The following is a 27,641-nucleotide window of genomic DNA, read 5'->3' on the forward strand; positions in this document are numbered from 1 at the left end:
TGTGTGAACCTTGGGCCCAGGCCAGAGACACAGGCCATTCTGGTATGGTAAGAGTAGTAACAAAGACACTGCTTATCTTTATTAGTAATAGTAATAATAAACTATTACTATTAGTAGTAATAAAGATTCCTTATTTACTCAATATGGGCCGCTGTGCCAGATGCTTCACATATGTGTTTAATTTACTCCTCACAGCAATTCCATAAGGGAGGTATTATTTTTATTGCCATTTTACAGATGGAGAAACTGAAGCACAGAGAGGTAGAGTGACTCAGGCAAGGTTCAACAGCTGGGTGGCAGAACTAGGGTTCTGATCCGGTCAGACCCAACTTCAGAACCAGACCTCCTAACCTGCTGCCTAAATCCAACCAGTCACCGTGTCCAGAGTCCAAGAACCAGAGTTAGATTCTTAAAGATATCTCCAATCCCAGGCAGACGCAGTGGTTCATGCCTGTAATCCCAGCGCTTTGGAAAGCCAAGGCAGGAGAATCGCTTGAGGCCAGGAGTTCAAGACCAGCCTGGGTAACATAGGGAGACCCATCTCAAAAAAAAAAAAGTAGAAAAATTAGCTGAGCATGGTGGTGCACGCCTGTAATCCCAGCTATTTGGGAAACTGAGGCAGGAGGATCACTTCAGCCCAGGAGTTCAAGGCTGCAGTGAGCAATGATTATACCACTACACTCCAGCTTGGGGGACAGAGTAAGGCCCTGTCTCAAAAGAAAGGAAAAATGTCTTCAATCCGTCTCACCGTCCTTTATCCTTCTGCCCCCAACCTAGTTCTCTCCAGGGTACCAGAACAGCTTTCTGTCTCCCCAGCTGCAGTTGTGCTGGCCTCTCTTTTTGCTCTGTAGCCAGAGGAGGTCATTTAAAAATGCAAATCTATCAGTCCTCAACATATAACAGTTTTAAGCCTGCCTTGCCACAAAGTCCTTATTCTGTTTTGTAATGTGGAAACTATTTCTCAGCACTCCTTCCTGTGTACCCACAAGGCCTCTCTGCTCCTGCCATATCCTGCCAGCCTTTCTGTTCCCTGCCTGCCCTGACCCCAGGTTAGGCCTGTGCTGCTGCTTCTGCTTGGCCCGTGGGAAGATTAGAAGGGCAGGGTTTGTCCAGAACGTGGTCCTGTGTTATGTGGACTAGGAGACCTGGGGCGGGTTCCTTCAGCTCTCCGTGCTTGTGTTTCCTCTCTGAAAAGTGAGGATGATATGAGGATTGTTGGGGGATGTCAGATGCTTCAGATGGTGGTGGGGACTCATTGTAAGTGCTGCCTTTTTAGTCCTTGAGTGACAGTGGGGATAGCTGTACCTGTTACAACCAGATGAGTCCTATGTTCAGCAAGTGACAGGTGGTAGACACACCGTACAGCTTCCTCTGCGCACCCCCAAACCTCGGTCCTCTTTCCGTGAGCTGCATTTCTCCCACAGCCCTTCTACCTGCATTTTAGATTTTTGTTCCCTTTCTTTTGAAGGATATTTCTTTTCATCTTTGAATGCAGTTCAAGTAGAATGAGGGTAGAATGAGGGTTCAGTAGAATGTGGGTAACGTAGCTGAAGATGCCTGCTGAGAGATAACAGCGGAGGTTGCAGGCTGGGTGGGGACAAGCCAAGAGGCTTAATCTTGGTGAAAAGGTGGAGGAGAACTTCAGAAGAGCTGCGGTACGCTCGTGTCTGGGGTTTGGCGTGGAGTCTGAAATAATGCTCATGGCACAAGTCTAAATTATTCATTAATATCAGAAGACAATGATATGCAGTAAAACCTTGATTAACAAGAACCCAACTAACCAAAAACTGAAAACATCTTTTACTTTATTTTTAACATTCAAATTGGAAAAAGAGGCAAATGGCAATAAAACAAGCTGACAATTTCTTTTTTATTAAAAAGTAAAGCTGTGAGGAGGGTATCCTGGAAGGAGTTTGGATTCATCTGAATTCCTTCCTCCTTGTAATCAGCATCATTACTGTGTAAGAACTGACTCAGAATCAGAATTATGGGGAATTTCATTCGCGACATGCAGATTCTTACGTGGAGTCACAGCTTTGATTTAGAAAACTAGAGGAGGAGGGAGAAACGGACCTCTGTGGCACTTCACATGCATTATCCTTTCAGGAGCGTTTGCCAAGGTAAAAGAATAGACTAGAGAGATTAACTACAAAAGCAGAATTTTCTGGAAGACTCCTGCTGGAGCTGCCGGTTCATGTAGCTGATTGTGCAGAACCTCAAGTGAGACACTCTCCTTGTCCCTGGGACTTTCGGTCCTGCTTGGAGACTGTCATAGGAGCATGGTGCCTTGCAGCAATGCAGTGGCCCTTGGCCGGGTTTATATTACTCAGATTGTGCTTGTGGGGTTTTGAGCCAGACACGTGCACTTTCCTGGCTGCCAGATCTTACAGCCCTGTGTAGGTTAGTGAAGAACTTTGGTCTGATGGACTTTTCAGCCTCCTTTGCCAAAGTTCAAATCATTCATTTATTTATTCAACAAATATTGGTTGAGCTCTTCCTATGTGCCTGTCACTATAGGCAATCAGTGACACACCAGACCAAAATCTTCTGTCCTAATGGAGAGATGAGACAGACAGTAACAATAAACAAGTGAAATATTTAGAATGCTGGGAGGTGGAGGTGTCTAGAAGACAAATGAACAGGCAGTGTGGGATATTATCTGTATTTTAAGTGAGGTGGTCAGAGCAGGCCTTTTTGGGGAGGGGATATTAAAATAAAGGAGGGGCGAGAGTGATTGTCCAAAATGTGCCCCCTTTAAAAGGCTCACATTTCTCCCAGAGCTCTGTGTGTCAGCTCAGTGTCCAGTTGACACTGAGATTGGTCTGCACTCTTTATTAAGGTTTTATAAAAGTAATACCTTTAACCGAAGTGTTAGAAGTAGCCACACCACAAACAGAGAAGTAGTTGCTGTTTGCGGAGTGTTAGGAACGTCCGTGCCCACCTGCAAGTGTTGTGTGGACTCTGTACTGGGGGCACCAGCCAGGCTCCGAATAGGTTTCTCATGGGTGATATATGCACATAGCACCAAACTCAAAAGGGCCCCAGCGGAAAGGAAACCTCCCTCTCACCCTGTCCCCCAGTCACCCAGTGCCATTCTTAGAAGGAACCTGTGGTATCTGTTTGTTATTAATCTTCCAGAGAGCTTCTGTGCTTATGTAAACTTGAAAAACCAACAAGTGGGCTGGGTGCAGTGACTCATGCCTTAATCCCAGCAGTTTGGGAGACCAAGGCAGAAGGATCCCTTGAGACCAGGAGTTTGAGGCCAGCCTGGGCCCCATCTCTACAAAAAATAGAAAAATTAGCTAGGCGTGATGGTGTGCCCCTGTAGCCCCACCTACTGGAAGGCTGAGGCAGGAGGATCACTTGGGCCCAGCAGCTTGAGATTGCAGTGAGCTATGATCACGCCACTGCACTCTATTTGGGGCAACAGAGCAAGGCTCACGCCACTGCACTCTATTTGGGGCAACAGAGCAAGGCTCTAGCTCCAAAAAAAAAAAAAGGTGTATTCCTTTTATGAATGCAGTTATCTGTGATATGTGTTATTTCTAATTGGATTTTTCTTAACATTTTTCTTTCTGATAAGATTCTATCCCCTTTGTTCTTTAGGTTTATAAACAGTTGTATTCATATTTATTTTCATATCATGCTGATATTCCCCAAAGCAATAATATTAAGAAGGAACATATTACATGTGTAGTAGATCCCTGAAACTGCTTTCTTCCAAGTTTATTCAGAGTGTTTTGAAATGCTAGGCGTCATCAAGGGCTACCTGGACAGCTTGATCTCCACGCTACAGTACAGGTAGATGCCAAGGGAGAACACTGTGTAGCACAAATGGAGGAGAAACGTGACCTAAGATGAACACCAAGGTCAAGAGCCAGGGCGGGGCCAGGACAGGGCTCCCTAGTTGGCTCTCAGTATTTCCTGGTGAGGGAATGATGATCAGACCAGAAAGCTGCCTTCTCTGGCTCGGGCACGATCACTCACTTCGTACAGTGCCTTGCTTGTCCGCACCCTGGAACCATTTGGTTCTTCCCTGGAGTTGGGGGTCCAGGAGCGAAAGGGAGGGACGAGCTAGCACCTGAGACGAACACACACTCTGAAAACAGCCTCCGTGCGAGGGAAGCCTCCCGGACTCCACAGCCTCGCCCGTGTGCTCATGTTTTCCAGCTGCGGTTGGATTTCTGGCCATGTCCAGTGTCATCACCATGTCTGCCCCTTTCTTCTTGGGGAAGATCATTGATGTCATCTATACCAACCCCACTGTGGACTACAGCAGCGACCTGACCCGCCTCTGCCTTGGGCTCAGCGGCGTGTTTCTGTGTGGTGCTGCTGCCAACGCCGTCCGCGTCTACCTCATGCAAACTTCAGGTAACAGTCTCTCATGTCGAGGGAGCGAGTCATCCTGAAGGATGACATCCCGGGGGTGTGGCAGGCTCCAAGTGCATGTGCTCCAGGCCCCGTTCTCTCCCTGTCTTCCCGACAGCGCATCAGGTGGGGACAGATCCCAACGTCCGGCCAGATGTTGGGGTTGTGGATTGTTCTAGGTCAAGTGCTCTTTCTTAACTCTTGTTTCCCACGGTTGGAGTTGAGCAGTTAGGGAAATTGCCATATGTGTGTTATGGGAGGTTTGAGGGCAAGGCCCTTGGCCATGAGGCTGGACTTCCAAGCCGCCTTCGAGGAGCTTCAGCTACCATCCCAGCTTGCGGGAGCTTCAAGGAGCTGGGACGGCAACTTTGACAGTATTTCTGACAGGCCTCGTCGTTACGGGCCAGTAACCACCGCAGTAATGAGGGAGCCCAGGAGACCCACCGGAAGTCTGTGACTCCCATTTGGCTAATAAAGTGCTCTGTGGATAATTAACCAGCTCCTGCCATCCGAGTGTTCAATACATAACAGGTTGCCAGGAAGGAACAAAATGAGCTTTTGGAAGTTAATATAGTAAAACTGTTTTGTAAATAATGACTTAAAAACTCTCTTCCCCGTGTTATATTAACTTTATCCCTGTATCCTCCCCTACGGCCCACAGTCTGTGGTTACTAGGAGAAAAGTGGTGTTTGCTACCAGCGCGTACGCCCGGGCCTGAGTTAGTCTCTTCCCGCCAGTGGCACGCGGTGCTCAGCAGGGTCACACTGGCCGAGTTGCCACGCAGCAGGTGGCTGCCCCTTCGCGGTAACGATGACAGTGCCCAGCGTGAGCTGGTTTTGTTTGCCTTTGCAGGTCAGCGCATCGTGAATAGGTTGAGAATGTCGTTATTCTCCTCCATTCTGAGGCAGGAGGTTGCTTTCTTTGACAAGACCCGCACAGGAGAATTGATTAACCGCCTCTCCGCAGACACGGCACTTCTGGGGCGCTCGGTGACCGAGAACCTCTCAGATGGGCTCAGGGCTGGGGCCCAGGCTTCCGTGGGGATCAGTATGATGGTATGTCAGCCTGGGCCCCCCGGCACCATCTGGCCAGGGCTGGGCCTGTGCCAGGCCCCTCCTGCATGTGGCGCTGCCCCTCCCCACGTGGCCTCCTGCACCTTCAGCTCCCCAGAATGAATGACCGTCTGGGACACGGCCTCCTGCGCTGTTGCTGGGTTTCTGGGAACATGTGGCCAGGGTGGGAGGGCACAGGAGCCTCCGGCGGAAGGAGCGGTGGGTGCCATGGAGCAGTGAGCCAGTTGGTCAGCAGCCTGGTTCCTGGGAGGGGAGCTCTCTGCCCTCCCAGGGCCCTTTTCCCTCCCTTAACGGGGTGGCCCACACCTGTCCCTTCCGTTTGCTTCACTTCCTCAAGCAGCGTTTCTGTCAGACCAGCGCTGCTGGCCCGTGGAGACGCAGTGCAGGCCACGTGTGTGACTGTCATGTTCCAGCAGCCGTGTGTAAAACAGTAAAAAGAAGGGGGCCGGGCGCGGTGGCTCACGCCTGTAATCCTAGCTCTGGGAGGCCGAGGCGGGTGGATCGCTCGAGGTCAGGAGTTCGAGACCAGCCTGAGCAAGAGTGAGACCCCGTCTCTACTAAAAATAGAAAGAAATTATCTGGCCAACTAAAAATATATATACAAAAAAAATTAGCCGGGCATGGTGGCTCATGCCTGTAGTCCCAGCTACTTGGGAGGCTGAGGCAGTAGGATCGCTTAAGCCCAGGAGTTTGAGGTTGCTGTGAGCTAGGCTGATGCCACGGCACTCACTCTAGCCCGGGCAACAAAGTGAGACTCTGTCTCAAAAAAAAAAAAAAAAAAAAAAAAAAAAGAAGGGGATGAGATTAATTCTAATAATGTTTTGTTTAACCCAGTGTAAACAAAATATTATCATCCCAACATGCAGTTAATGTCAAAATTATTAATGAGATATTTTATATTTTTTTCATATTACAGTTGACTGTTGAACCACATGGGGGATGGGGCACCAACCCCCGCACAGGCAAAAATCTGTGTATGGCATCTGACTGCTCAAAAACTTAATTGCTTATCGCATACCGCTGACTGAAAGCCTTACTTATAATGTAAACAATCGACTGACATATGTTTTGTATGTTGTGTGTATTCTATTCTGAATTTTTACAATGAAGTAAGCTAGAGAAAAGAAAATGTTATTAAGAAAATCATAAAAGAAAATATATTTAGTATTCATTAAGTGGAAATGGATCATCATGAAGGTCTTCATGCTCAGTGTCTTCGTGGTGAGTAGGCGGAAGAGGAAGAGCAGGCCTTGGTCCGGCTGTCTCGGGTGGCAGAGGCAGAAGAAAATCCACATGTCAGTGGACCCACGCACTTCAAACCCATGGTGCCCAAGGGTCAACTGGATTTCAGAATCTGACGTGTATTTTATATTTATGGAAGATCTCAACCCAGATGCTAAATTTTCATTGGAATTACTTGATCTATATTTAGGTTTCATAAAATGTGCAATTGCAAAAGTAGTTTGACATGCCAAAGTTTTCCAGACATACTTAAAATTTTCCAGTAACTGCCAATTTATTGATTACTTCGGGGGCCTTCCCTCCTACCATTAAGATGTATGTTTCTGCTATCCCAGACGCTCCATTCTGCTGCCAGGACCCTGCATTAGTCATCAGAAGGTTATTTGTTAAGCACAGAACCAGAGTGAAGGGAGGAACGTGGCTCTGGAACAATTCACTAGGGTCATGGAGAGTCCTGAGGGCCTGTGCCTGGCCCACCACAGAGGATGCCTGTTCAGTTGGTCTGCTTGAGTTCAGGCCCCAGAACTGTCAGGCCTGCCCTGCTGGTCTCAGGTGTCCTGATGGTGACCATCAGAGATAGGACCATGCTCCCTGAGGCTCGTCCCAGGTATCCTGTTGGACTTGTCTGCTCAGAGTGGATCATTCCTAGAAGCTCCTGCTGGCCAAGCTCCTTCCTGCTGGAGGGCCTTTGTGCACCTGCTCTTCCCTCGTCGTGGGACACCTGAAACTATCTCTGTCACTTGTTTGTTATCTCAGCCCCATCTCTCCTCTCTTCTTGCATGAAAACTCCACGAGGGTCTGTTATTGTCCAGGTGCCTAGAATAGTGCTTGCTGTGCGTAGGCAGTCAGTGATGACTTTTGAATGAATAAATGAATGAGTGGTTGGTTTATCCATCCAATACCTTACATTTCAGTCTGCAACTTTTCCTTAGCATTATTTAAGGGTGGCTTGTACTGATTACGCTATTTTCTGTGCAAATGATATTTGGAAGATTTTTAACAATTTGTTGAAGAGATGCTAGGACCATTTAAAATACAATCACAGAGTTGCAGTGTTGACAGGAAAACCCACTGTTACTTCTAGAAGTTGGGTTATGCTTTGAGCAACTCCAATTGTTAGAAGCTTCTCGTTATGTTGAGCCCAGATCCATCCTGCTGACTTCAGTCCACTGAGCCACGAAAACAGCTCTGACTCTTCTACTTGTTACTTGTGTCCCTCAAGTCCTCCTTCAACTGTTTGTCACATGAGGTAGGGTTTTGGGACAACTTTGCTGTCTTGGTCATTCCAGCGGGACACGTCGCTCTGGCTGCTCAGTGCCTTGAGGTGGTCCAGACTTGAACACAGAACTCCTGGTGTGGCTGCCAGCACAGAGCAGAACAGGCCTCCCTGCTGGATTCCCGTCCTGTCTCCTCTCTGTTGTTGACCTGCACGGTCTAATATACGCAGTGCCAGTCTGAGGATGAAACATTTCCATCCTTTTTCAGCAGTTGTCACATCACTTTTACGTGACATGCTGAATACTCGTGAGGTTTTGATTAAAGGTGTCTGAGAAGTTCCGCCTAGACAGGATGCACAATCTGGAGATAGCACCTCCAAGCCTGCTGTTCATTTAAACACCCCCCCCAACTTCCGTAGAGGGTAATGAGACTGTCTTGCCACTCTATGTAACAAACGCCTCTTGACTTTTTGTTCTTGACAGTTTTTTGTCTCACCTAGTCTGGCCACCTTTGTTTTGAGTGTGGTGCCTCCAGTGTCCATCATTGCTGTGATTTATGGACGCTATCTACGGAAACTGACCAAAGTCACGCAGGATTCCCTGGCTCAAGCCACTCAGGTAAAGACTCCCTCCCGCAGTAGAATGGGCTCAGAGCCCAGGTACCAAACGGCAGACCCTGAGGGATGTGCTTAGGCTTTTTGATAAAATACCTTCCTTTCCTCACTTTCGGCCCCAAGATCCAGAAACCTGAACTCCTCTACCTTCTAGATTATATTTCTGCCCATATCTCAAAGTAGAACCAACTTGACTGAGGAAATGAAGTTCTCATTTCTTACCATCGCTATTTTTTTTTTTTTTGAGTCACAGTCTCGCTCTGTTGCCCAGGCTAGAGTACAGTGGCGTGATCACAGCTCACCGCAGCCTCATACTCCTGGGCTCAAGCAATCCTCCTGCCTCAGCCTCCCGAGTAGCTGGGACTATACTGTGCCTGGCTAATTTTTCTATTTTTTGTAGAGATGGGATCTTGCTCTTGCTCATTTTGGTTTCAAACTCCTGACTGAGCTCAAGCTTCCCTCCTGCCTCAGCCTCCCAGAGTGCTAGGATTACAGGCGTGAGCCACCACACCCAGCCATCATCACTATTTCTTATAGGACAAAAAAGTTAAACTTGTTTTGAAAATAGTTACTGGATGAAAGTGTGACTTTCATTAATTTAATAAAGCTAGCTTTGCAGTGCTATGCAATACTGTCTTTCAAAAAATTAAAAATAACATTTTCACCTTACAGAAGCCATACATGTTTATCATTGAAAAATATGTAAATGAAGAGAAAGAGCAAAAACACACATAATCCTGTCTTACAGAATTAACATTATTAGCATTTTGGAGTCTAACCATTTTATCTTTTTCTTTGCATGAAAATGTATTTCTACATCTACCTGCTCTCCTATTTTTCTACCTACCTATATATGTGACATGTATAGGTATAGATATTTTTTTCCCCAAAAATAAGATTGTTGTGTATACTCTGCTTTGTCACCTTTTTTTTTCTGCTCTGTCACCCAGGCTGGAGTACAGTGGCATGATCATAGCTCACCGCAGCCTCAAACTCCTGGGCTCAAGTGATCCTCTTGCCTCAGCCTCCCAAGTAGCTGGGACTACAGGCGTGAACCACCACACCCGGCTAATTTTTCTATTTTTTGTAGAGATTGGGTCTTGGTATGTTGCTCAGGCTGGTCTTGAACTGCTGGCCTCAAGTGATCCTTCTGCTTCAGCCTCCCAAAGTGCTGGGATTACAGGTGTGAGCCACTGTGCCTGGCCTCTGTTTTTTTTTTTTTTTTTTTTTACTTAGTCACGTATCAAGAGTGGCTTTCCATTGATTGTATCTTTAAAAGGAGAACCCCATTTAAATTTTGCTTCTAGAAACTCTCAAAATGTTGCCCTCCTCCCCATGAAATGTATTTATTATTCTCCCAGCTAGCTGAGGAACGCATTGGAAACATGAGAACTGTTCGAGCTTTTGGGAAAGAAATGACTGAAATAGAGAAATATGCCAGCAAAGTGGACTACGTGATGCAATTAGCAAGGAAAGAGGCGTTTGCTCGGGCTGGCTTCTTTGGAGCAGTAAGTAGATCATTTTGGAAAGAGTAAAAAGGGCAGATGTTATAATTGTAAGAGAGTTTCATTCTGTGTCTCTTGGCATGAGTAGAAAATCATTTTATCCTACTTTAAAACTAAGAATGACTTTCTTTAAAATGTTGTGAAAGAGAAGGAAAACAAGTAAATGTCATTAGAGAAAAGTCAATGCATGGTGGGATCAGTCACTGATTCTCAAAATGTGGTCCAGACCAGCTGCATCGCTGTTACTGGGGGCCTTGTTAGCCTTGCCCGCACTCGGATCCACCCCAGATCTACTCATCAGAAACTCCAGGCTGGAGCCAGCAATCTATTTTAATGGGTCCTCCAATCATTCTTCTTTTAAAAATGTTTTTTGAGACAGAGTCTCACTATGTTGCCCAGGCTGGAATACAGAGGCTATTCACAGGTGCGATCATAGTGCACTGCAGCCTCAAACTCCTGGGCTCAGGGAGCCTCCTGCCTCAGCCTCCCGAGTAGCTGGAGCTCCAGGTGTGCACCAGCATGTCCGCTGCGCCATGCTGATGCTGGTCTGAGACCTACTGAGGAATAACTGAAATAACCTCAGTGTGTTTTGAGAAGGAAGTATAAACAGTCGATCGCAGTGAACTCAAATAGCACACTGAAATAGAAAATCGCTGTGAGGGCAAATTTTTGATATGTTTAAACTGGAAATAACTTTTGAGATGATTCACTTATTGCCATGATTAAGGGATAAAGAAACAGTAGCCCAGAGAAGGCTACCCTTGTCAGAGACCACACCTAGCAAAGGTAAAAACAGGTCACAAATACAGGACTTTGGAACATCTCATTATAATCTATAAATACATACTAATAGATATTTATCTCCTCTAACTACGTAAGGAATCTTAAATACTACTTTTTTCCTTTGCAAACTGTGTAGATTGAATAAAATGGGAATCTGATGGGTTACATAGTTTCTAGGTTTTCATGGGGATGAGATTATTTTATTTAATATTGCAATATTTCAAAAGTGTTTTTTATTTAAAATTCAGGTGAGATTTAATATTTTGGGGAAATCTTGCTATGACAGTTAATTGCAAAAAGGACATTATAGGTCATGTTCCTGCTTTTTGCAGTCTAGGTTTTTGGCTCCCATCTGACTTGTGATTCTTCCTTCAACAGACCGGGCTCTCTGGAAACCTGATTGTGCTTTCTGTCCTGTACAAAGGAGGGCTGCTGATGGGCAGTGCCCACATGACAGTGGGTGAACTCTCCTCCTTCCTCATGTATGCTTTCTGGGTTGGAGTAAGCATTGGAGGTATATAATTTAAATAGGCTTGGGGAATCACAAATTAAAAATCAGGGTATCATTTCTGAAATAGAAACTCAACTTTTACATTACTCTACCTCTCATCAACTGACTTGGAATGAAAAAACCATTTCCTAGAATGTTATCATTCCAACTGGGCTTTCAAAGATGAAATAAAATGAGTGTGACCCTCCTGCACGGAAGAGCGGGAGCAGCTCCATGATTGGGAAGTTTGGTATCTTTACAGGCCTCTTGTAGCTCAGTGTCACTCTGGAGCAAAATGTCCCAGCCTGCGCGCTGTAGCAGTCTGTTCACTTGCTCACAGACGCGGGAGGAGGGTGGTGCTGAGCAGGTGTGGACACAGAAACCCACAGTTTCATATTTGGAAAATCACTGGGGAATAAAATTCCCTTTGTATAATACAAAGTTAGCCATATTTAAAACCAATGAATGTTCGAAAAATATTTATGAGTTAGAAAGTGCATGAAACAGAGTTGCTTGCTTTTGTCAAGTAAGTCTCTCTCCGAGTCTGGCTTTTGTCATGCATTCCTGGGGAAAGAAAGGAAGCAAACAGCATGGAGCCAAAGCTGCAGGCAGGCAGGGAGGTTCTCTGTACCTTTCCTGTGCACCTTTCCTGCACTCCCTGCCAACGCGGGACACATGATCTCCCTCCTGTCTCTGAAACCTGAGATGAAAAGGTCAGGTCAGTAACCTTCAGGTCTGATTCACAGACTGTCATTGGGCATCTCATGGTGTCGCCTCAACTGGAGAGTCTTGTTTTCAGGGTTTCGTGTCTAATTGTTGCAGGTGGAGCCTTTTCCTTAGACACCTGCAGGTAAGCGAGGACTTTTTCTGTAGTGAGATTTGCAGAGACCCCTGAAGAGAGCATTTTAGTTCTGCTAGACGGTCTTGAAGAAAAACCTGATTAAGAAGTCTCAGGGCAGGCCGGGCGCGTGGCTCACGCCCGTCATCCCGGCTCTCTGGGAGGCCGAGGTGGGAGGATCGCTCGAGGTCAGGAGTTCGAGACCAGCCTCAGCGAGAGCGAGACCCCGTCTCCACTAAAAATAGGAAAACAAAAAAAATTAGCCAGACAACTAAAAATAGAAAAAAATTATCAAACATTTACAACGTGGTCAGGTCCCTAAGAGATAGCAGTTTAATCCAACAAGTTGAATTGGGTTTTGTCTTTTTAAAGTAATTTTATGCTTTTATACTGTTTAAAGCGATTCTATAATGAATCTGCAAAGCAAGAAATCCTATTTTATTTATTAAATAATTTAGAATTTTTGTGTTGGTTTCCTCTTAGAACAACACTAAAAAAAGAAATTGTAAGCACATTCTCTGCTGAGCGGAAGTCAGAAGTGCTATTTGAAGGAAAGCAACACCTAACTATTCTCAAGTTCACAATTCAGTGGGACTTAGTACGCTCACAGCATTGTACAGTCAGCACCTCTATCTATTAATAGCTCCAAAACAGTTTCATCTCCCCAAAAGAAAACCCTTGCTCATTCAGGAGTCTGTCTCCGTTACTCTCTCCTGCCGGCCCCTGTCAACCGTGATTTGCCGTCTTCATGTATTGACTTATTCTAGATACTTCCTATAGATGGTCATACAATATGTGTCTTTGTGTACCTGGCTTCTTTCACTTAGCAGAATGTTTTCAAAGTTCACCTACATTATAACAGGAATCGGCACTTTTATTCTGTTTTATGGCTGAATAATATTCCATTATGTGGAGAGACCACATTTTGTTTATTCGGGACCATTTTGGTTTTCTTTTCCAGAATCTAGACTCTTGGCTAATGTTAAACCACCTCTGACTCTTTCCCTTCACTTCTTTCTTTCTTTTCCTTCCTCTCTCCATTCTTCTCACTCCCTCTCTTTTTGTCTTTTTAAAAATTAATACTTTATTTTTTTTAAGGCAGTTGTAGGTTCACAGCAAAATTGAGTGGAGATTCCCTCCACCCCCACACTGCCTCAGCCTCCCTCGCTATCAACATCCCGCACCAGGGTGGTGCATTTGTTACAGCTGATGAACCTACATTGACATGTCATTGTCACCCAGAGTCCGTAGTTGACATTAAGGTTCACTCTTGGTGTTGTGCATTCTGTGGATTGGGACAGAGGTGTAGTGACGTGTGTGTCCGCCATTATTGTACATGCAGAATCACTTCACTGCCCTGAAAGTCCTCGGACCTCTGCTTATACATCCCTCCTCCTCAACCCCTGACAGCCACTGATCTGTTTACTGTCTCCATGGCCTTTTTCAGAATGTCACATTGCTGGAATCATACAGTATGTAGCCTTTGGATGGGATATTTTCATAGAAATATGCATTTAAGATTCCTCCATGTCTTTTCAAGGCTTGCTAGCTCATTTCTTCTTAGCACTGAATAATATTCCATGTCTGGATGGACCACCGTTTATCCATCCACCTGCTAGAGGACATCTTGGTTGCTTCCAAGTTTGACAGTTACAGATAAACCTGCTGTAAACATCTGTTGTGTGCAGATTTTTGTGTGGACATAAGTTTTCAACTCATTTAGGTAAATCAGAGTCCAATTGCTGGATCGGATGGTAAGAGAATATTTAGTTCATTTTTTTTTTTTTTTGAGACAGAGTCTCACTCTGTCGCCCAGGCTAGAGTGAGTGCCATGGCATCAGCCTAGCTCACAGCAACCTCAAACTCCTGGGCTCAAGTGATCCTCCTGCCTCAGCCTCCCAAGTAGCTGGGACTACAGGCATGTGCCACCATGCCCAGCTAATTTTTTCTATATATATTTTTAGTTGTCTATATAATTTCTTTATATTTTTAGTAGAGACGGGGTCTCGCTCTTGCTCAGGCTGGTCTCAAACTCCTGAGCTCAAATGATCCACCTGCCTCTGCCTCCCAGAGTGCTAGGATTACAGGCATGAGCCACCGTGCCCGGCCGAGAATATTTAGTTTTATAAGAAACTGCCAAACTGCCTTCCAAAGTGGCCGTACCATTTTGCATTCCCGCCAGCAACGAGTGAGAGACCTTGTTGCTCTGCATCCTTGTCAGCACTTGGTGTGGTCAGTGTTCTGGATTTTAGCCATTCTAATAAGTATGTAGCAGTATCTCATTGTTGGTTTAATTCGCATTTTTCTGATAACATATGATGTTGAGCATCTTTTCATATGCTTACTTGCCATTCGTATGTCTTGTTTGGTGAGATGTCTGTTCAGGTCTTTTGCCCATTTTTAAATCGGGTTCTTTGTTTTTTTATTGTTGAGTTTTAAGAGTTCTTTGTTTATTTTGGATAACGGTCCTTTATCAAACATGTCTTTTACAAATATTTTCTCCCAGTCTGTGGCTAGTCTTCTCATTCTTTTGACGTTGTCTTTGGCAGAGCAGAAATGTTTAGTTTTAATGAAGTCCAGCTTATCAGTTCTTTCTTTCAGGGATTGTGCCTTTGGTATTGTAGCTAAATATAAACTTAAGCTCATTCATACTTCTCCTATGCTGTCTTCCAGGATTTTATAGTTTTGCATTTTACATTTAGGCCTGTGTTCATTTTAAGTTAATTTTTGTGAAAGGTTTAAAGTCTGTGTCTAGTTTCCTTTTATGCATGTGGATGTGCAGTTGTTCCAGAAGCACTTGTTGAAGAGAGAACACGTGTTGCCGTTGCGTCTGCATCGCGTTGCCTTTGCCGCTTCGTCGCAGATCGGTTGACTATGATGTGTGGGTCTGTTTTTACCCAGCGCGTTTGTAATTCAACCTGAAGGTTTTAGTCACCTGGATCTCGCATAAATATCCATACCACAGAAAGAGTATTTGGATTGTATTTTTTCAGCATCCTTACTGAGGGCAAGTGTTTCAAATGTATGTCCTCACATTCAACATGGACCATTGTACTTGGAGTTTAAGTTGTTAATTAAATAATATTTCAGAGGTGACTTTAAAAAGAGATTGCTAGAATATTTAAAATTAACCAACTTCCTTTTCAGTTTTTAGCCTGTGTGAAAGTTGTATTCACTGAGTGCCTGATGGGGAGATTTGATTTTTATGGATATCTTTAAAATGAATATTGAAGTATTTTATATTTTTTAAAATTATGAGGTAAGCAGTATATTTCATTTCTCTTGCTATGATTTGACCAGGTAGACTTCCTCTTTAGCATGGTGGTTGATTAGTATGGCTGTAGGTCTTTTTCAGTCCCCTGATCAAACATTAAATCCTTATTAGAAATTAATGAAATTGGAGAGGAGAAGCCAAAGGAAAACTAGGGTATGAAGCAGAGGGAACTCTGAATATTGATTCCTAGGCAGCTGCCTCAAATCATTTCTTGAACGTGACAGATTTTATATTAAAAGCAAGTTATTGTCACGGCTCCCAGAGGGACGGGAGGAGCCATGGCCATTCCCTGGTGCTGGTGACAGACGTGTGTGGTTCTGCTTTACGTCCTCAGGTCTGAGCTCTTTCTACTCGGAGCTGATGAAAGGACTGGGTGCAGGGGGACGCCTTTGGGAGCTCCTGGAGAGAGAGCCCGAGATGCCTTTTAACGGTGGGTCTGAAATGGGATTGTTCTTTGCTGGGATTGAACAAACGTGACTTTGGACTGTTAGGCCAGCTCCCTGCCCTGCCTGAGAAGCATGAGCCACAACAGGGACGTGGTCCTTGCCACGTGGCAGGAAAGGGGTGAGGTTTCCTGTGAGAGGGGGTGAGGAAGGACAGCTGCAGGGGCACTGCTGTGGGCCTGAGATGTCCCTGGAGACAGGGGGCCTGACCACATAGTGTGGTGCCCACCGTGCACCTCTCTGCAGCTGAGTATTCCCACCAGTGGCAGGACAGAAGCCAGTACAGTCCAGAGCGTGAATAGGAAGGACCCCAGCCGGTCCCCCAGACTGAAATTCCTCAGTGATTCTGACATCTGCATGGAGAGTTTGGGTGGGAAGAGGGGAGGAGGGGTCATACAGATAAAAGCCTCTAAGTTTCTTGGTGTTTAGGGTAGGGTGGAGGGTGCTAGTACAAATTGGCAAGAGCCATCTCCTGTATCAGTGACTGCCCTAGAGCAGTGGGGCCCGGACCAACCAGCTAAGAACCAGAGGAAGTGGCTGTGAGTAGTAAACACTCCCAACAGCTTACTGATTCCTAGGACATTGTTAGGTGGCCCCAGGTCAGTAAGACCCCAATATTCTTCAGTGTGATAGCCCAAAGAAATAAGCCCAACTAAGAGAGGCTGAACAGTGTCTCCCAAGTCAGCAGCAAGGTGATACCAGGGCAGAGCAGACCTCTGGTCCCCTCCAGGGGTGTGGCTCTTGTGCACCACTTCCCTGTTCATTATCATTCTTTCAGAACGTTTCTGCGGGGCAGATAAAATCAACCCGGGACCGGGGGAGCTACGCAGAGGCAGTGGCATAGGGGGAAGGCCACTGGGTTTGGGACCGGACTGCTCCAAAGGTGGATCTTAACGCTACTGCTTGTTAGCTTGGGCAAGCTGTTGCCTGTTGTGGTCCTCGTTAGTAAATTGGAATTGTGATTTCTACCTGTCAGGACGTAAGGATCAAGGCTGTGGATGTGCAGATCAGCACATGGTGGGCATTTAGACGGAGGCCTGCTTTCTCACTTGCCCACAGAGAGTTCGTGTTCTGGGACTAGCAGGGGCGGGAGGCTCCTTCCATAGGCAGAGAAGTAGGAGAACTGAGTTCAGCTGTGAATTTGATTTTTGCTTTAAGTAACTCATATTTCACCTTATGTTTCAGAGGGGGCCACCTTAAATGAGAAGAGCTTCCAGGGAGCTTTGGAGTTTAAGAATGTGCATTTTGCCTACCCAGCTCGCCCAGGGGTGCCCGTGTTTCAGGATTTCAGCCTTTCTATCCCATCAGGCTCTGTCACGGCGCTGGTGGGCCCAAGTGGTTCTGGCAAATCAACAGTGATTTCCCTCCTTCTGCGGTTGTATGACCCCGGTTCTGGTAAGCGGCTCACCCTGCTGGGCCTGGGGAGAGGGTCCAGTTATGCAGACACCTTCCATTGTGAGAGTGTTACGTGCCAGTGGGTTTCCTCCTGGGACAGAAATCCCTCCAACAGAAGGTGTCACTTGTAGGGGTGTGACAGCTCCTGCAGAGGCCTGCCAGGCATTTTGTGTTGTTTTGTGTCCCACCCCTTCAAGTCCAGAGTGACTCCCCGCCTCCTGTGCTGGTGTCTCTGTCCTGGGCGTGGGGCGGGGAGCCCGTGCCCCTGTGCTGCTGGACACCCCTCCCGCCAGCCTGGCCTCGCTGGGTACGGGAGCCTTGGGGAGCTGCGGGGAGCCTCTGCCCGAGGCCCGCTCCGTCGCGAATGTGCGGTTATTTGACAGTTAGGGATCCACTTCTGCGCAGCTGCTCCATTGGGAGTATTTTGAACTAGTAGGGATTTTCTTAATAGATTTTTCTCATTCTGGATTTTATTTTATTTTTAACCAGATTATAGCATCTTTAAGAACAGAGAGCACATTATTTTACTTCTTTATATCCTACCTGGAGTAGATATTCTGTATGTATTGATTTGGTTTTGGATTGAGAAGACAAGAGGTGTTTTACTAAAAATCAAATCATGAATTAATTTAATTTACTTAATTAATTAATTTATTTTTACAGACAGGGTTTCACCCTCACCCAGGCTAAAGTGCAGTGGCCTGCCCGGATCATAGCTCTTTGTAACCTCAAACTCCTGGGCTCAGGTGACACTCCTGCCTCAGCCTCAGTGATCCTCTGGAATTACAGGCATGAGCCACATGCCTGGCCTAAGTCATGAATTAAAAAAGAATGTTTTATGTCTTTGTGTTTGTACTTTTTGGTTAAAACATAATATGAGAACCAGTTATGTGTCAGATAATTATTTGGCTTGTAAATCCTGACCCAGGGAATTACCACCTGGGTTAAATTGGCTTTTACTACACTGTTTGCCTCTGGAATCACTGTCTCGATTCACTATTGACTTGCTACATAAAATTCTCAGTTTAAAAAAATCCGAAGGCCAGACATGGTGGCTCACATCTGTAATCCCAGCACTTTGAGAGGTCAAGGTGGGAGGATCACTTGAGGCCAGGAGTTTGAGACCAGCCTGGGCAACATAGTGAGATCCTGTCTCTACAAAAAATAAGAAAATTAGCCGGATGTGGTGGCACAAGCCTGTAGTCCTCGCTACTCGGGAGGCTGAAGTGGGAGGATCGCTTGGGCCCAGGAGTTCGAGGTTGCAGTGAGCTATGATCGCACCGTTGTACTCCAGCCTAGGCAACAGAGCAAGACCCTGTCTCAAAAAAAAAAAAAAAGAAAAAAAATACTAGTTAGGTGGGTACAAATTAAGTAAAAATACTGAGTCTCTAGTTTCATCATGGTGAATAAATCAAGGAGAAAGGAAATTGCACTTAAATTTCTGCTGTGTGGTCTATAGCTGCAGTGCCCAACCCCGGGCCGCAGACTGGTGCCGGTCCGTGGCCTGTTAAGAACCGGGCTGTACGGCAAGAGGTGAGCAACAGGAGAGCAGATGAAGCTTCATCTGTATGTATGGCCGCTCCCCATGGCTCGCATCACCGCACAGGCTCCGCCTCCTGTCAGATCAGCTGCCGCAAGAGACGCTCACAGGAGCCAACCCTACTGTAAACTGCACGTGCTGTGGACCTGGGTTGCACACTCCTTGTAGGAATCTCACACCTGGTGATCGGCGGTGGAGCTGAGGCGGTGATGCCAGTGCTGGGGAGCGGTTACAAATATAGATTATCATTAACAGAGAGGTTTGCACGGTAAACGTAATGCGCTTGAATCATCCCGAAACCATCCTCCCCCTCCACCACCCTGGTCTGTGGAAAAATTGTGTTCCATGAAACTGGTCCCTGGTGCCAAAAAGGTTGGGGACCGCTGGGTAGAGTACTCTGTACTTTTTAGTCAGAGACCTCAAGTTTTTGCCAGTTTATGAAAGTTTCTAGCTGGCTTCTATAATTCCACAACGCTAACTGAGGCGGAGTGGCATTTCTTACACTGTCACTGTCGCCAGCATCTCCAAGTACAGTTGGGTACTCTCAGCGTGTAGAATTAATTCTGCTGGTGAAGGTCACAGAGTTAGCATCTGATTATTCGAAAGCTCTGCCACAGTATTGATCGGATTCTTAGTTGCAGATAACAGATTCCCCTTTGACTAAGTTTATGCAGAAAGGGATATTTTAAAGAGTAACAAAAGTGCTCAAAACCACTGGCAGGGTTGACAAAATAAATTCTAGGCTGAACTTCCAGGAAACTTCCCAGAACTTCACCCGAGAACCAGGCCTGCAAGGTAGCTGCGAACGCTGGCGTGGGCAGGAAGCTGCAGCGTTAGGTGGCCACTGTCATGGCTGCCAGCGTCAGAACTGTGCCGCCTCTGCCAGTCATTTGTGCCAGCAAGTGGACGCCTCATGGCCTGGCCCTCTCCCGTGTCATTCTCTGCTGAATCAAGGCTTTGCATAAGTGCCTCTCATCGGTGGGCTCCTAAGTCACTTGAGGGGCTCTGGGGTGCAGGAGGACGAGCTGGGTGGAGGAACAAGGTGAGAAAGTCATCTAACCAGTGTAGGTAGACAACAGATTGCACAATCCAGAAAGGCCCTTTTAGCTCTGAAATTCCATGAAACATGATGGTTTTAGATTCCATTTGGAGATTTTGAGTATATTTTTAATCTGTAAGAAATTAAGTCTGAAATTTTTCCACTGGATCCTTTCTGTGTTAGTCATCAGCCCCATGATGCTCAGTGACTCTTTTCTTTCCTCTCTACAAGGAACTATCAGTCTTGATGGCCATGACATCCGTCAGCTAAATCCAGTCTGGCTGAGATCCAAGATTGGGACAGTGAGTCAGGTAAAAAGAGAGGCCGCTGTTTCTGTTTTACTTTCTTTTACAATTGCTTTTATTCACCTTTTTTCCTGGTCTTGAGCTTCTCAAGAGAGAAGGAATGGAAGTTTTCCAGATGTATTAGACTCATCTCACATAGGTTGTGTAGGTTTGCAGATGGCGCTGTTCCCTGGAAAACCCTGAACACTTGAACCAGTCAGAACATTGACTTGTTAATCAGAAGCTGCAGGCTGATGTCATTTGGTCATTAAAGGCTTTTAGTGACTCTGACTCTTCCCCAATTCCATTTTCATCCCCAGCCACAGTCTGCCGTTCTGCATAATGAGTTTCAGGGAGAAGCCACCAAAGACCATGGCAAGAGCCAGAGTCCTGTTGCAAAGAAGTCGTAGACTTCAAAGCAGAATGTTAATGCAATGTGGTCTCTTTGACGAGGCTGATTCCACAAGACCATTTGGAGCAGGGAAATGTTGCCACCGCTGTTTTTATTTTTATTGCCAATCTGTGCCCATGGCCGACAAACTGAGCCTCTCGCATGTCTGAGCCTCTCTATAGTGAGCTCACCCTCACCCCCCTTAACTAGGGGAGGGCAGTGGGCAGGGATGGGGTGCTTAGTAGCGTGGGGACATTAACAGCGTGCATTGTTAAGGATGGAGAGAAGAGGCTGGACGTTTGCTTGCTGTTTAGAACTCCTTCACAGGGTTCATGTTCGGAGGTCATGTTCCCAGTTCCTGAACTGGTTTGTAAGCAGTTCAGAAAGTGACGGATAGAGATGGCCTCCCCCTTCGTCCCCAGTGGAAGGCAGGCAGATGGACTTGGGGTCGTCCAGCACCTTGCGATTCCTGAGTGAGAGGACTCACATTTACGAAGTTCCTACCGTGTGCCAGGCACCCTGCCAGCACCTGTCACGGGTTCTCATGGCCTGTGGGGCACGAAGAAATACAGATGAGAAAATCAGTCCTGTTTATGGTAAAACATGAGTTTTTTAAAAGTCTACTGGGCAAATTTATGGAGCATGAGGAAGGAGAACCAAGAAAATAACACTTTGATAGTTTCTTGGGTTTAAGTACCATACTGAGCTCTGCTCCGTTTAGCAGACATGGTGGAAGTTTGTTTTGGAATTTGTGACAAGTAAGTTTCATTTCCACTTGGCAGGAACCCATTTTATTTTCTTGCTCTATCGCTGAGAACATCGCTTATGGTGCCGACGACCCTTCCTCGGTGACCGCCGAGCAGGTGGGGAGAGTGGCTGAGGTGGCCAACGCGGATGCTTTCATTCGGAACTTCCCACAAGGGTTCAACACTGTGGTCGGAGAAAAGGGTGTTCTCCTCTCAGGTGTGTTTTTGTCACTGCTTTGTATTAATAGCAAAAACTGTGCCTCCAAAGAACTCTCCAAACATTTCCATATTGCAATATTATTTTCCTTCCTTTTTCTTATCTTTTTTTTTTTTTCCTAGAGACAGGGTATTGCTCTGTCACCCAGGCTGGAGTGCAGTGGTGCGATCATAGCTCACTGCAGCCTCAGCATCCTGGGTGCCAGCGAGCCTCCTGCCCCAGCCTCCTGAGTTGGCTGCACTGCAGGCGTGCGCCACCACGCCTGGGTCACAGGAAATTTTAAACAAAAAGGATTTAAGCCTATTGTGTATGATTTTTCTAAAGTGAAGGCAGTTTAAAAGGGATGTTATTATCACCAAAAATGAAATTTGGTTTTATAAAACAACATAAACTGGGAGGAGTGAGCCCTCTGACACTTTCAGAGTGTGACTTGGGAGTGGCGTCCCTGGAGGAATGGAGGGAGGGAGGACGGGGTGAGACAGAGGTGGGGAGGGAATCACCAAGACTTCTGCTGTGTCCTGCCCACCTCCCCCCAAACCCACCCTCAGTTTGCTTGCTTGTTCTAGTAGAATCTGAGTTTAAGAAAAGAGTAGCCTACTCTGTTTGTAAGCTCCAGTTTCATACACGCGCGCGCACACACACACACACACACACACACACACACACTACCATATGTGCCTGTAAGCAGGGAAAGGAAGAGAACATGGTGAGAATGGCACCTATGAAGAGTAGGTGCTGCGGAGCGGGACAGCAGAACGCGTTCCCCATCCCAGCATCACTGGTGCCCTTTGCTCCCAGACCTTTCCAGCACCCTTTGGAATCCTCCGAATATCTCGAGTTTCTGGTTTCCTTACTACGTTGGATACTCTGTTAGGGAAGAGGTATGTGTAATGATTAAAAGCATAGCCCTGGCTGGGTGCGGTGGCTCATACCTGTAATCCTCGCACCCTGGGAGGCTGAGGCAGGAGGATTGCTTGAGGTCAGGAGTTCGAGACCAGCCTGAACAAGAGCGAGACCTCATCTCTACTAAAAATAGAAAGAAATGACCTGAACGGCTAAAAATATATATAGAAAAAAATTAGCCGAGCATGGTGGCGCATGCCTGTAGTCCCAGCTACTCAGGAGGCTGAGGCAGGAGGATTGCTTAAGCCCAGGAGTTTGAGGTTGCTGTGAGCTGGGCTAATGCCATGGCACTCTAGCCCAGGCAACAGAGTGAGACTCTTTCTCAAAATAAATAAATAAACAAAAAATAAAAGCACAGCCCTGGCTAGGCGTGGTGGCTCACATCTGGAATCCTAGTACTCTGGGAGGCAGCAGGATGGCTTGAGGTCAGGAGTTCGAGACCAGCATGAACAAGAGCGAGACCCCATCTCTACTAAAAATGGAAAAAATTAGCTGGGTGTGATGGCGCTTGCCAGTAGTCCCAGCTACTGGGAAGGCTGAGGCAGGAGGATCACTTGAGCCCGGGAATTGAGGTTGCAGTCAACTGTGATGACGCTACTGCACTCCAGCCCAGGCAACAGAGAAAGACTCCAAAAAAAAAAGTGTAGCCCTTCATATTTTTAAAAAACCATAGCCCTTTACACTGTGTAGGTTCAGATTGTGGCTCCACTGCTTATCAACTATGAGACCTTGGACATGTTACTTTGTGCCTCAGTTTATCATCTGTAAGATGGGAATAATTATATAGTGTCTACCTCATAGGATTTTTAAAAAAGATTAAATGAGATAATACATGTACTGCATTTAGAAAATGCCTGGTATATGGGAAATCCTCAATTAATGTTAGTTATGATAACTGTTACTAATTTTGAGATCAATGAGGAGACGATATATTTAAAAAATGGGTTTCTGTTCTATGGGTCTCAGCTATGGCTAAGTGGAAGAAATTACTGTCAAATTGCCATATGGCTCATCAGAAGAGCCTATTATCAAGAATTTTGTTAAGGATTTTAAAAAAAATATTGTCTTTGTCAGGTGGGCAGAAACAGCGGATTGCAATTGCCCGTGCTCTGCTTAAGGTAAGCCGGGAGCCACTTGGCTGGGTTTTTTTGTCGTGTTTTTACTGGGGACCTTGTCATTTGTATTTACTGTTTGTCTTCTTTTTTTTTATTTTGGAGGGGGAGGGTAGGTATATGGGTAACGGTTATGACGAAAGATAAATTGGGAGTTCGTCGAGTGCACGTTGTCTAAATTTAACAAGTATCTCCTGGGCTAAGGTTGTCAGAGGCAGAAAACGTTTAGCACATGGACCCCCGTCAAGAGGCATATCATGTAAGAGTGGAACTGTGGTTATTAACTCAAAATATCAAACAGTGCAAGTATCCACATTTGCATAATCTATAATCACCTGCTACGTTGAGTTGTGCAGAGCTGAAGGACTTAGACAAGGCTCCTTAGAGGAGAGGAAAGAGCCGTTTTAGCTGGAAGTCAGACGTTCTGTTTCTAAGGGAATGATAGCCTTCCCCTTTGTTATATAACTATTCTCCTCAGGTTTATAGGTGATTTTTTTTTAAAGCAGCTTTATTGAAGCATAATTTACATACCATAAAATTCACCCATTTTAAATGTACTTTTCAGTGATTTTTAGTAAATTTACGGAGTTGGTTATACCCACAATCCAGTTTTAGAACACTTCTAGAAATTACCCCCAGCAAGATCCTTCACTCCCATTTGCGATCTTTCCTCTTTCCCAGCCCCCGTATGCCACAAATCTACCTTCTGTCTGTCTAGATTGGCTTTTCTGGACATTCAAATAAATGGAACCAGATGCCATATGGTCTTTGGCTCTGGCTTCTTTTACTTAGTAGAGGCATAATGTTTCCGAGGCTTCTCCATTTTGTGCCTTGTATCAGCACCTCCTTCCTTTCTGCTGCTAAGTAGAGGGGCTGCCCCCTATTTGTTGATCCGTTCAACAGCTGATGAGCATTTGGGTCATTTCTAGTTGGGGGCTATTGTGAATAACATATGAATGAATGGCATCCACCTTTTTGGGGGGATGTATGTTTTAGTTTCTTGTGGGTAGAGCAAAATCCTAGGCAAAGCTAGAATTTAATGTGTTATCTATATCAGCTTACTCTTATTTTTTTTCTGTTTTATGTGTTAGTTTGATAGTTGTAAATAAACTATAAACAAGACCTGAGAGTTGTAGACCATATCTCACTCATTGTAGATTCCAACCTCACACTATTGATTAACCAGCAGGATAAAACTATGCTGTAAACAATATCTGGTCAGATGATTACTGTGATAATAGTTTAAAATCGGCTATAACTCTTCCATTTATGTACTTAACCAAGACACTTTTGAGTGTGTGTTTTTCTTTTTTTGTAACAACTTTATTGAGATATAATTCACATACTACATGATTTAACCATTTAAAGACTACAGTTCAGTGGTTTTCGGTGTATTCAGAGCTGTACATCCATCATGACAATCAATTTTAGAGCATTTTCATGACCCCCAGCTGGAGACCTCTACCCGTTAGCAGCCCTCCCCACACCTCCCTCACTGCCCCTGTTGGCCCCAGCCCCAGTAGCCACCAGTCTGCTCTCTGTCTCCGTAGATGCGCCTGCTCTGGACATTAAACTAAATCATGCAACATACAGTCCTTCGTGTCTGGCTGCCTTCACTTAGCATAATGTTTCCAAGGTCCGTCCTCACTGTGGCATGCGTCAGAATTTCATTCCTTTTTATTGCTGAGAGTTTGTGTTTTCCTAATAAAATTATTTTTTCTTTTCTTTTAATTTTTTGTCCTTTAGAATCCCAAAATTCTTCTCCTAGATGAAGCAACCAGGTGAGGCTATCTTCATAAAATATGTAATTGTGTTAAACCAAATTCTTCCTTCACCAAAAACTGTCGGTTCTGTACTTCAAAGCGATACAACTGAAAACACTTTTTCCCCCTTTATTTAAAGCGATGGAGTCTGAGTTAATAATGGCCGGTGAGAGGCAGTGGGCAGACGGGGTCAGGAGTCGAGGGTTCTAGTTCCGATTCAGACGTGCATGTGATGAAGCCCCAATCACCCTGTAACCAGCCACCTGCAGCATGCTTTTCTACTTATATCACCGTGTAGTTTTGTGGAGATCAAGGAATCTCAAGCTTCTTTCTAATAGGATCTTTAGCCCAAGCTGTTGAAATTTTGACCATAGCAAAAATTCACTGCTTGTGAGGGGCCACTGTGCATGTATCAGGAAGCCCGTGCGTATACGGTATACGTGGCACTGACGTCTTTTGCTTTCTTGCGTGTGTTCCTGTGTCAGTGCGCTGGATGCCGAAAACGAGTACCTTGTCCAGGAAGCTCTGGACCGGCTGATGGAAGGAAGAACAGTGTTAATTATCGCCCATCGGCTGTCCACCATTAAGAATGCTAACATGGTTGCTGTTCTTGACCAGGGAAAAATTACCGAGTACGGGAAACACGAAGACCTGCTTTCAAAACCAGATGGGATGTACAGAAAACTAATGAACAAACAAAGTTTTATTTCAGCATAAAGAAGCAATTACTGGTAAATTGAATATGAGAGACTTTAAAGCAAAACAGTGCTTTTGCGGAAGAGAAAACTTAAGAGACTGTATAAAATCTATAAATCATACATCAAGTTATTCGAAATATGCCTATTTTTCCAAAGCGTGTAAAATATTGTTTTGAAATGTACCTGTTCACAAGAACTTTTTATTCAGAGTTTTAATAATTGTAACTTTCTAAATGTCTGTAGCACCGAAGTTATTTTCAGGTTTTGTACTTTTTCCTTGGAATATTTGAATTAATATAGCACGGCACCTCATTTCCTTTTGCCTGCTGTTAAAGACTGAAGCTTTTGTCAAATGACGACTTTTAAAAGGGAATTATAAATAAAAAGCCTAATTATTTTAGGCCAGTTTACCAATCACTGTGTAATTCTTTGGTAGTAGTCCACCTACTTTGAGTCTAATTTTACCCAGTAGAGTAATAGAAAATGAAAATCTAGCCCCTTTGTTTTATCCCGATCATCTCATGAAGTGACTCTGACTAATACACAGACAGAAGCAGTTAATGTCACACGGAGAGAAGGGACCATTATTTCTTGCTTGTCTCCTGTGTCTTCAAAGGCGTGAAAGTTTAGGAATATGTGTCCCTGTGGGATGTGACTGTGTTTAAATGTGTGCAGATTTCAAAGCCTGGTGAGTTTTAAAAAGGGAAGAAGCCCCAGACTTTGAATAGAAAAACTTCTCTTTTCTTTATTCACATATTTGTATGAGTACTTTTGGGAAGGAAGCCATGAACTGCCAGTTACTATCAAGAGTGATAAATAAAAATGAATTCTACATGTAAGTTGGCTGAATGCATGTATTTTGAAATATATGTTAAAAATGTATAATTCTCAGACATACTGACTTTTACAGTCTTTTATAATACTTCTGGAATTTCATAAGTAAGGCTAAAATCTGAAGAATGTAACTGATTTTCAGTCTTGGACATTTGAAGAAAGTTTAGAAGTCCTTGCTATTCTATCAAATAACAAGAAACCTTAAAAATGTGTTACTCTCTTGAAAAGAAGACATTAATAAGCTTTTTTCTTTGATGAATATTTATGGTTATAGCTTGATTCACCTAAATATTTCAAAATTCCTAAAGCGATGGATGCTGACAACTACTGGATTTGCCATATTTCCTATCAGTGCTGTTAATTTGATGTTGCCTCAAGAAAAGGTGCTTTTTGTACATTGATGTTGCCAGAACCTAAGAAGTAATTATGTTGATATGAATGAAATGGAAGTTTTCTCATGCACTAAGTGTTTAATGGTTCCCTGGTTATACTGGAAGAAGAAACCACTATTTCATGAGAGGCATAGAGTATTATATTTCCTTCTACATAAAGGAATTTATTAATGAATAAAATGGATCGCATGAATGAATTTAGTGTTCTATGAATTTAGTGTTCTTTGAAACAGTCTATCTGTGACAATCATTTGAATAAACTTTACTTGTGTTCTTTATACAGTTTGCTATTATAGTTTGGTTTAACAGAAAGCAAACAAAACATAATTACAAGGTTGGATCTGAGGGAAATCTCCTTGTGCCATAGAAATATTTACAAAATTTAATTTGATTGTTATATTTTATTTTCTGATACAAGATGTTCAATTGTGTCTTTGGGTAACATTTTATATCATAGATTAAAATTTATAGTAAACTTTA

The 27,641-nt window shown here is 44.7% G+C and overlaps 1 protein-coding gene across 2 annotated transcripts; it reads left to right on the plus strand.

The window, feature by feature from the left end:
• The first annotated feature begins 703 nt into the window (after positions 1–703).
• On the plus strand, positions 704–27,641 carry ABCB10 (ATP binding cassette subfamily B member 10). 2 transcript variants are annotated; one of them, XM_045537041.1, is made up of 13 exons: positions 704–2,120; positions 4,171–4,371; positions 5,221–5,423; positions 8,384–8,518; positions 9,876–10,022; positions 11,181–11,316; positions 15,739–15,834; positions 17,033–17,242; positions 20,053–20,132; positions 21,279–21,459; positions 23,437–23,480; positions 25,221–25,255; positions 25,723–27,641. In XM_045537041.1, the coding sequence occupies exons 1-13, from the start codon at positions 2,090–2,092 to the stop codon at positions 25,952–25,954; spliced, it is 1,731 nt and encodes a 576-aa protein (XP_045392997.1). In that variant the 5' UTR covers positions 704–2,089; the 3' UTR covers positions 25,955–27,641. The 2 variants fall into 2 exon arrangements, with proteins under 2 accessions (XP_045392997.1, XP_045392998.1); XM_045537042.1 differs by lacking the exon at positions 704–2,120 and adding an exon at positions 3,459–3,801.

The sequence above is a fragment of the Lemur catta genome, chromosome 25, assembly GCF_020740605.2.
Source record: "Lemur catta isolate mLemCat1 chromosome 25, mLemCat1.pri, whole genome shotgun sequence".
NCBI classification, from domain to species: Eukaryota; Metazoa; Chordata; class Mammalia; order Primates; family Lemuridae; genus Lemur; species Lemur catta.